Source organism: Asterias rubens, chromosome 14, assembly GCF_902459465.1.
Source record: "Asterias rubens chromosome 14, eAstRub1.3, whole genome shotgun sequence".
NCBI classification, from domain to species: domain Eukaryota; kingdom Metazoa; phylum Echinodermata; class Asteroidea; order Forcipulatida; family Asteriidae; genus Asterias; species Asterias rubens.
The window spans coordinates 8,327,030-8,337,890 of NC_047075.1; the positions used below are offsets into that span (position 1 = coordinate 8,327,030).

At 40.6% G+C, this 10,861-nt stretch overlaps 1 protein-coding gene across 1 annotated transcript in view; it reads right to left on the reverse strand.

The window, feature by feature from the left end:
* Window positions 1–7,930: 7,930 nt before the first annotated feature.
* Window positions 7,931–10,861, reverse strand: part of LOC117299627 (monocarboxylate transporter 12-like) — a 3,206-nt gene continuing 275 nt past the window's right edge. The window contains exons 2-3 of the mRNA XM_033783176.1: window positions 9,735–10,580; window positions 7,931–8,328 (exon numbers count right to left, since the gene is read on the reverse strand). Coding sequence (XP_033639067.1) covers window positions 8,177–8,328; window positions 9,735–10,580 — 998 coding nt within the window. The 3' untranslated portion in view covers window positions 7,931–8,176. The remainder of the gene's footprint in view (window positions 8,329–9,734; window positions 10,581–10,861) is intronic.

Sequence of the window (10,861 nt, forward strand, 5' to 3'; positions counted from 1 at the left end):
CCATGTTGATGTGAACTAGAAAATAACAACAATTAATATCCACAATCTACACAATCATAGGTTTTGAAGTAGGCCTGCACCGACCGGACGCACAATTCGGATATCCCAAAATTCCACCATCGATCCCTAAAGTTGACCGATTGCAAAAAGCCATCACCGATCACTAAAGTTGACCGATTGCAAAAAGCCATCACCGATCACTAAAGTTGACCGATTGCAAAAAGCCATCACCGATCACTAAAGTTGACCGATTGCAAAAAGCCATCACCGATCACTAAAGTTGACCGATTGCAAAAAGCCATCACCGATCCCTAAAGTTGACCGATTGCAAAAAGCCATCACCGGTCGTGAATATGCATGACCGATCGCTAATACCATCACCGATCATGAATATGCATGACCGATCGCTAAAATGGACCACCGATCGTGTTTTATCACCGATTGCTAAAGTTGATCACCGATCGCATAGGACCACCACCGATGACAAATTTTTTCACCGGTTCAAACGACCATCACCGATGATTAAATGCCTCTTTGGCGTTCCATATGATAGTAACCCCATTTCGACAGTGTGTTCATCATGGTTGATGGAATCAAAAAACATGCATCACGAATTATGTATTTTCCCCATTGGTGGTGCTTACATAGTTTACACGTTCAACGTGTAGTGTGCGCGGTGCAGAGTCACGCTCCAGTGCACTAGGGCGCGCTACGTAGCTTCGTGTAAAGTCCGTGATTAAAGGCAGTGGACACTATTGGTAATTACTCAAAATAATTGTTGGCATAAAACCTTTCTTGGTGACGAGTAATGGGGAGAGGTTGATGGTATAACACATTGTGAGAAACGGCTCCCTCTGAAGTGCCAACGTTTTCGAGAAAGAAGTAATTTTCCACGAATTTGATTTTGAGACCTCAGATTTAGAACTTGAGGTCTCGAAATCAACCATCTAAACGCAAACAACTTCGTGTGACAATGGTGTTTTTTTCTTTAATTATTATCTCGAAAGTTTGACGACCAATTGAGCTCAGATTTTAACAGGTTTCTTATTTTATGCATTTGTTGAGATACACCAACTGTGAATGCTAGACTTTGACAATTACCAATAGTGTCCACGACCTTTAAGGCGTTTTGAATCATACATTTCCACCGTCGGTTTAATAGTTCATCTCTTCTACAGTCTAAAGTTCATATTATTTCCTCAACCGCATAAGCTTAATTGACAACATATGAAAGGGCTGCAGTACCTCACAAAAATGTATTGGTTGGTGACCCTTTCTTGACATTGGTACCTCTTTAAACCGGAAGTGCCTGTAAAATGCTTGTGAAAGGCGTTTGTAATGGCTTTAATGTTGAAATGAAGACCATTCGATACTTTTACATATTTAAAACAAAAAATACCTTGTTAATGTGCTTGGCGTAACAACTTTAGTAACTATTGTAATGCACATCTGAAAAGAAAGAAAACAAAACAATGTTTAGGAGATCACTTCACGACACTGTCTAAGTAAAAATAAATGTTTCAGTTGTCTTGCCCCAAAACACAAAGCCATTACTGTCGGTTTCCTTTTTTGGAAACACCTTCCTGCGTACGTATAAATGCGCCATACTTTTGACCGTGTGAGGGCGCTTTCAAACGTTTAACTTCTGGTGTATAATAATTCATACCCAAAACATTCACCACGGCCAACATTACCTTTGAAGACACTGGACACTATTGGTAATTGTCAAAGACGAGTCTTCGCACTTGGTGTATCTCAACATGTGCATACAAATAATAAAAAAACACTGTTGAAATTTGAGCTCAATTAGTCGTTTACGTTGTGAGATAACTATACAAGGAAAAACACCCTTGTCACACGTAGTTGTGTCTCGAAATTAAAGTCGTAGACTAAAATTACTTCTTTCTCGAAAACAACGTTACTTCAGAGAGCCGTTTCTCACAATGTTTTATATTATCAACCTATCCCATTTCTCGTTACCAAGAAAAGTTTTATGCTAATAGTTTTTGAGTAATTACCAATAGTGTCCACTGCCTTTGAAGGAGCCGTATTACCTCTGAAGCAACTTAAAAACTAAGGCGCAACAACATAAACATAAAGCCGATACAAACTGTGCAGGACGAATCGAATATACATCCGTATTGTGTAAGACAACACCATCAAGCGCGCCCCTTGCTTTCAAAAACATTGCGCATTGAACGGTTCCAAACCATGTGTAATTTAACATACAATGCAAAACGAGTGTATGATTTCTCAAACTAACCTACAGATCTCCTCGAGAAGCACTTAATTCTCAACCGATCGCTTCGCCGAGACGGCAATCCTGGACAATGCAACTCTACTACGGTCAACAGCACCGAGTATGACGTCAGAGGGAACCTTGACCTTGTGAAGATGGTTCCTGGTCCTGATGTAGCTGGTCACGCATGCGCAGTGTATGCTGAGGTCGGTTCATACCTCGATCTTGGCGACTTCAATAATACCTGTATCTCTGACCCGGGTCTCTGTAAATCTATGACGTGGTCTTTATGGCTCAAGATATATACGTCAAAAGGTTTCACTGGTGAGCGTTACTACATCAGCTCAGGGGGACAAACCGGTAAAGCCAGGGGTGTTGCGTTTTTGTACAAAAGCGAAACAAATAAGTTTGAATTGAATGTGCGTACGGCCACATTCATAATGGGCAACAAATACCAACAGTCACAGATCCCATTACAGAGTTGGTTTCACTTGGCGCTAACGATTGAAATGAATGTGTTGAAGCTTTACGTTGATGGGGAACTTATGAATGGGAATAACATCAACACCCAGGGTGGTAGTAGTGTTGATGGTTGCACTAGGCTGTACTTGGGTATGACCAACACATGTAGGCAAGCATACAAATCTGATACGTACAGTGGTTCAGCTGCGTACAGCAATCTCATGGTTTTTGATCGCCTCCTCAACCAGGAGGAGGTCAAGAACCTGAACAATTAAAGGAAAGGAACACGTTTGGTAATAACTCAAAACAATTACATGTATTAACCTACAAACTGACGTGGTAATGAGCATTGTAAGAGCTGTTGATAGTATAAAACATTGTGAGAAACGGCTCCCTCTGAAGTAGCATAAGTTTTGAGAAAGAGGTAATTTCCCCTTAAAATAATAAAAGACTTCTAGCCAGAGGTCTTTTATTCCTATCTGAAAGCAAACAAATTCGTCCAACAAAGGTGTTTTTTTTCTTTCATCATTTTCTCGCGACTTCGATGACAAATTTAGCCAATATGTTCACAGGCTTGTTATTTTATGCTTATGTTGAGATACACCAAGTAAGTAAAAAGACTGGTCTTTGACAATTTACCAATACAAAAGTGTTCAGTGAGTTTAATAGTCAACTAAATTAGCATAGATCTTTTGTTTACATGAATAATTTTTTTATTTATTTATGATCCACTATTAGATGTACAGATCTAAAACAATTATTTAACGACGAACAGGTATTGGTGCAAGACGTTTCTTGTTTTCCAGTCACGTACAGCACAGCCAACTCGCCAACACCGCCCGCATCGACCGCCCGTACAATACCCACCTGACTTTAGCCCATTCAACGCCTTCGCTCGTCCCCAGCGGCCAGTCTATCCAGGACCGCTGGGATGGGCTAATCGCTTGCACAGATTCTTGTTATGGGCTGCGTCGTTTAGCTTCCCTGGGTCGACCCGGTACGTTCGAATAGCTTAGACGAGGCTCACCCGGGTGAGCCCCAAGTGCCCTGCTTGTGGAGTGGGCCACATGGGGGTGACCTGAGGTGCATGCCGTCACCACAAGAGGGCGAGTGTGATCGTTGGATTAGCTCTTGTCAGGAGCTCACCCGAGGTAGACCCAGGGAAGCTAAACGAACGCACCCATGGTGCAGTGTGAGTGTGATGCATGATGGGACGGTCAACTATTAAACCAACGACAGTGCATGATACGTTTGCCCATCCCATTGCCTTTGGTTAAAGCAAGGCGATGGGGGACCAGCGAACTCAACGCCACGCGAGCGGTGAGTGCATGGATGTAGTGAGTTAGACTGGGACCCTGTATTTATCCGCAATGACAAAGACAGGTCCCTGCTCTTCGGATCCAATTATTCCATTGGATGCAGTGATATCATCGATAAACGTGCAGTGACATGAGCTTTCCATAGATGCCCAAACAGTACACTGCTGTCAATCCGCAATATAATTTACTTTGACTGCGTATCTCTATGTGAAATGAATATAGGTCAAAGGTGAAAATACACGCCGGTCTGGAGGCAGGTCTATGGCGTTATTCTAGTTTGACGCCTGAGTGGGCTTATATTGGTGCGTATATATACGGGCGATGCGGGCGCTGTTGGTGAGTTGGCCGCGCTGTGCGTGAAAGGAAACGAGAAACGTCTTGCATCAAGACTAGTACTGAGCTTTTGTACATAATGCGATGAAGAAAAGCTTGAATTTAATTTAGTGCACATTTTATTGTTAGTACATACTTATTGTCAGAAAACAATACCTTGAGGTAGTTAGTTGATTACAGTTTCATATTGATTTACGTATGATATTAAAATCCACAACTGTAGACCTGTATCTTGAAATTGCGTATAGATATCATTTCGTGAAATAACACGGTCCACCATTTTGTGGGAGTCAAACAAGTTGGTTCTACGAAATGGCTAACAATGGATGTTTACGCAAGCACGGGCCCGCTCTGAATTCAAGAACTCAATAATAGATACTATACTGCATGCACGGTACATAACAGTACTTGATACCGCGTGTCGAAGCATGGCTTATATTGTAAGTTCACCAGGTCAATTTCAAGTCGAGTTTTGAGTGGATCTTTCTACTTTTAGAACATCCTTTCTAACAATATCCATTTCATAAACCAGCGTTGTCAGACGCTTTTTATAGCTCTATAAGTGCCTAATCAGATCAAAGTGTCCTTATACTCAATCAGATTTTAACACTTTGTAAACAATTCTCAATTTCATTGTATGTGTATTAAAAGTACTTAATTTTTTTAGCATTTTAATAGCCTTGCTCAAGGCAGTCGAATTATTCACTCCGAAAAAGACCGCCGCTGTAAAAACCCACCAATCACTGTGCGATGTTATCACCACACGACGCCCCATACACTATCCGCATGCGTCGGCCTAAGCGGTATCCGCTGACGGATATAGTGGTACGTGTGCGAATGACTTGTACACAGTAGTCGTTCGGCGGGTGCTGGGCGATCCGACAGTGTATACGGGTGGGTCGCGCGGTGTGATTACACACAATACACGCATAGTATACGGTGGGTTTACAACGGCGTCTTTTTTGGAGTGAATAATGCGACCGGTGGCCTAGAGCAAGGCTAGCATTTTAAAAATCCACAACCGGCACCAAGTGATATAATACTTTCACCCTCAAAATGACTTTTTAAATCGCTATTTTAACAATGTCCTTTATCAACATTTTCAGTTTGCAGTTTTACTCTTATCATTGGTTCACAGCCTGCACTACACCATGTGATAAAGCCAACCAATCTTAAAGGGTATAATTATGTACTTTTTCCTAACAAAAAACACAATGTCCACAGATTTACATTGCAATACACAAGTTATGACACGGCGAAACGTGCGGAAACAAGGGTGGGTTTTTCCCGTTATTTTCTCCCGACTCCGATGACCGATTGAGCCTAAATTTTCACAGGTTTGTTATTTATAATGAGTTGTGATACACGAAGTGTGGGTCTTGGACTATACTGTTTACCGAAAGTGTCCAATGGCTTTAAGCATAGTAGTTCCCGCCAATTCTCGCTACCTTCCGCCCGGATAGTAGGTAAAAAGCAGGACATTTTTTTTTTCAGAACTGAGAAGTCTCCCGAACAATCCGATAAATCTACTCCACGGTAGTAGAATAAAGAAAGACAGTTCTCTAAAGAACAAACTCTCCTGGATTGTAGATACACACATGTTGTTACCGCAAACCAAATTAGTCCTGTCGCGTTGTTACCGCTAAAGTGATTGATGTAGTGAATATTACGGAGATATCGGGTGCGTTCGATTAGCTTCCCCGTGTGGATTTTACCTGGTAAGTCTGCTGCCACCAAGCGTTCCAAAAGTCTCACATTGTTTTGCAGCCCTTCGGTTACGATATATGTGTAAAAACTATGTAGTTCCTAGATGGGATGCCTCAGATGAACTGGGATGGTGTTTCTGCCTCCAGCGCAAACCAAGTGCAGCAGCAACAGCCAGTGACTGTACACCAGCCATTAGACTGAAAGCCACGGTGTAGTCTCCGGTTAAGTCGTAAATCAATCCTGGAAAGTATACACAAAACAAAATATCACAATGTGAGAAACTTAGAAACAAAGACACTAAAATAATTGAAACAACTCATAGTCAATTAGCAGTAAAAAGCAGACATCCATTTAACCAACTGTTAACTACATGACGCGACTTAAAAGGCTTTTGTACATAATGCGATGAAGAAAAGCTTGAATTTAATTTAGTGCACATTTTATTGTTAGTACATACTTATTGTCAGAAAACAATACCTTGAGGTAGTTAGTTGATTACAGTTTCATATTGATTTACGTATGATATTAAAATCCACAACTGTAGACCTGTATCTTGAAATTGCGTATAGATATCATTTCGTGAAATAACACGGTCCACCATTTTGTGGGAGTCAAACAAGTTGGTTCTACGAAATGGCTAACAATGGATGTTTACGCAAGCACGGGCCCGCTCTGAATTCAAGAACTCAATAATAGATACTATACTGCATGCACGGTACATAACAGTACTTGATACCGCGTGTCGAAGCATGGCTTATATTGTAAGTTCACCAGGTCAATTTCAAGTCGAGTTTTGAGTGGATCTTTCTACTTTTAGAACATCCTTTCTAACAATATCCATTTCATAAACCAGCGTTGTCAGACGCTTTTTATAGCTCTATAAGTGCCTAATCAGATCAAAGTGTCCTTATACTCAATCAGATTTTAACACTTTGTAAACAATTCTCAATTTCATTGTATGTGTATTAAAAGTACTTAATTTTTTTAGCATTTTAATAGCCTTGCTCAAGGCAGTCGAATTATTCACTCCGAAAAAGACCGCCGCTGTAAAAACCCACCAATCACTGTGCGATGTTATCACCACACGACGCCCCATACACTATCCGCATGCGTCGGCCTAAGCGGTATCCGCTGACGGATATAGTGGTACGTGTGCGAATGACTTGTACACAGTAGTCGTTCGGCGGGTGCTGGGCGATCCGACAGTGTATACGGGTGGGTCGCGCGGTGTGATTACACACAATACACGCATAGTATACGGTGGGTTTACAACGGCGTCTTTTTTGGAGTGAATAATGCGACCGGTGGCCTAGAGCAAGGCTAGCATTTTAAAAATCCACAACCGGCACCAAGTGATATAATACTTTCACCCTCAAAATGACTTTTTAAATCGCTATTTTAACAATGTCCTTTATCAACATTTTCAGTTTGCAGTTTTACTCTTATCATTGGTTCACAGCCTGCACTACACCATGTGATAAAGCCAACCAATCTTAAAGGGTATAATTATGTACTTTTTCCTAACAAAAAACACAATGTCCACAGATTTACATTGCAATACACAAGTTATGACACGGCGAAACGTGCGGAAACAAGGGTGGGTTTTTCCCGTTATTTTCTCCCGACTCCGATGACCGATTGAGCCTAAATTTTCACAGGTTTGTTATTTATAATGAGTTGTGATACACGAAGTGTGGGTCTTGGACTATACTGTTTACCGAAAGTGTCCAATGGCTTTAAGCATAGTAGTTCCCGCCAATTCTCGCTACCTTCCGCCCGGATAGTAGGTAAAAAGCAGGACATTTTTTTTTTCAGAACTGAGAAGTCTCCCGAACAATCCGATAAATCTACTCCACGGTAGTAGAATAAAGAAAGACAGTTCTCTAAAGAACAAACTCTCCTGGATTGTAGATACACACATGGTGTTACCGCAAACCAAATTAGTCCTGTCGCGTTGTTACCGCTAAAGTGATTGATGTAGTGAATATTACGGAGATATCGGGTGCGTTCGATTAGCTTCCCCGTGTGGATTTTACCTGGTAAGTCTGCTGCCACCAAGCGTTCCAAAAGTCTCACATTGTTTTGCAGCCCTTCGGTTACGATATATGTGTAAAAACTATGTAGTTCCTAGATGGGATGCCTCAGATGAACTGGGATGGTGTTTCTGCCTCCAGCGCAAACCAAGTGCAGCAGCAACAGCCAGTGACTGTACACCAGCCATTAGACTGAAAGCCACGGTGTAGTCTCCGGTTAAGTCGTAAATCAATCCTGGATAGTATACACAAAACAAAATATCACAATGTGAGAAACTTAGAAACAAAGACACTAAAATAATTGAAACAACTCATAGTCAATTAGCAGTAAAAAGCAGACATCCATTTAACCAACTGTTAACTACATGACGCGACTTAAAAGGCAACTGTGTTAAGGGATTTGGGTACTTTTTTTAAAACACAAAACATGTCCACAGATTAACAAGATAATGATGGTATACATTTTTCCTTAAAATATAACTTGCTGAGGTGGTGTAGTTTTTGAGAAATGAGAAAAAATAGTCACCAACATATTTTTCGTCTCACTCTTAGTGAGACGAAAACTATTTCGCATGCAAAAAACGTTTTATTATTAACTAGTGAATACGTTTTTACGCGTGACATGCTGACATTGTTTTACTCATTCCACACAAACAACAGCACCTCAGCAAGTAATATTTTAAGGGAAGCTTTCTACCATCATTATCTTCAAACTGAGTAAGTTTAATGTAAATCTACGGACAAGTTTGAATGCTTCGCTTGACTTTGGTCTAAAAGAAACGAAGATATTGTATTCACTATAGTTTGAATTTCAAAAGTCGTGTTTCATCAGATATGTGCTCCATTTGGGAAATTTGTTGTAGTCTGTTAGTGTTTTGCAATCATCAACAAAACCTTGCTTTGTTTGACCTTTTCCCTGACTAATTGGTTTTTCATCTGCCACATTTGGAAAAAACAAAATCCATTGGACCTGCTATTTCATGTTAGCCTGTACTTGGGCATCTGTCAACACCTCAAAGTCGAATCGCAGACTTTAGCGCCCAGTTTAGCATGGGGTTAGGAAGAATAAAGCTGGTTAGTCCATCAGTACCTGTCTTGGATATTGCTGTCCCTATACAGTTTTTGTATGGTAAAAAATAAATCTTCAAAAATTAAATAATCAATATAAACCACAAGGGAAACTGACTGGGTAATTTTTGAAATGATTTTTGGGGTTGAACAAAGAATTGACTAGAGTGGGATTCGAACCAACGACCTCCGGCACGTTAATCCGGAGGTCGTTGGTTCGAATCCCACTCTAGTCAATTCTTTGTTCAACCCCAAAAATCAAAAATTAAATCCTCAGGAATCTTATAGCATTCATAGGAAATTAGAAAAAGCATTAAAACATTTTTTTTTCATATTTCAGAACTCAATTATTATATGTGAAAACCCCATAGGGACTGCAATCACACAGCAACGATTCCACGTTCGCAAACTATAGTGGGCGCTTTCCAGGGTTAACGGGAACTGAATAAATTGTACAATTTATTGTAGTTTGACTTTGAAAAGTTATGTTTAGCAATAACTGTGCTTCATTTTGAAAATTGTTGTAGTCTGTTGGTGTTGGTGTTGTCGCTGCACACGAAAACAAAAACTCACCTGGAAAACATAATAGAAGGAGTGACGTCACACTTGACGAAAGTCCCATTAACCCCACAGCATGCCCCAACCGTTCTTTACCGAATATCTTTTTAGTGACAACATCTATGAGTATAAAAGCTATTGAGAGAGCGTTTCCATAAAAGAAAGTACTCGCAACAATCGGCCAATATGACGTCAACCATGGATCGACAGCATAATAAATGGCGACTATAAGTAAAGATCCAGTAAGCCATACGTATGCGCTGACAACATGCACAGCTTGAAACAATGGACCAATCACAATGGAAGCTATTGTTCTCCCTATTCCATATGCGACAACAAAATGTGAGGCGTCTACCAGTGTGAATCCTTTCGACACAGTAGTGTACTGCACATAGTAAATTAACCACGAACAATACGTTAGTTCCATCACGATGAACACAAATAAAACCAGCAAGAAGGATATGGATGAGAACACTTCAAGCTGGAATGTATCTCTAGTTAATGAAAAGACTTTGGCAAAACAAGAACAGCCAAAGCGGTTGCTTGGTGCCACTTTGTCTACCTCTGTCTCTAATTGCTCCTCGTCTGTGAGAGCTGCCTCATAACCATCTTGACTCCCACTATCTGCAGGTGGTTTCATCAGAGCTCCAACGAGAGCGAGATGTAATGATAATGCTCCAAGTAGAAGCATTGTTCCCCTCCAGCCGTAGATGTCCAGGAAAAGCTGTATCAAGGGAACAACAGCAAGGAAGGTAGCAGAGCTGCCTAGGCCCGCCACGCCATAGGCTGTTGTGACAGATTTATTAAAACAGCTTCCAATCAGATGCTTCGTTATCACGAATGATATGCCAACAGCTGATCCTATAACAAAGAACACACAAGCTGGAAATATAAGTTATGTTTAAAGGGAAGGTACACGTTTGGTAATTACTCAAAACAAATATTAACTTAAAAACTTACTTTGTAATGAGCAATGGAGAGCTGTTGATAGTATAAAACATTGTGAGAAAGGGCTCCCTCTGAAGTAGCAAAGATTTTAATGAAGAGGTAATTTCTCATGAAAAAAAAAAAAAACTTCTTGCCAGAAACTGAGTCTTTTATTCCTAACAGCACACAAATTCGTCCAACAAGGGTGTTTTTTC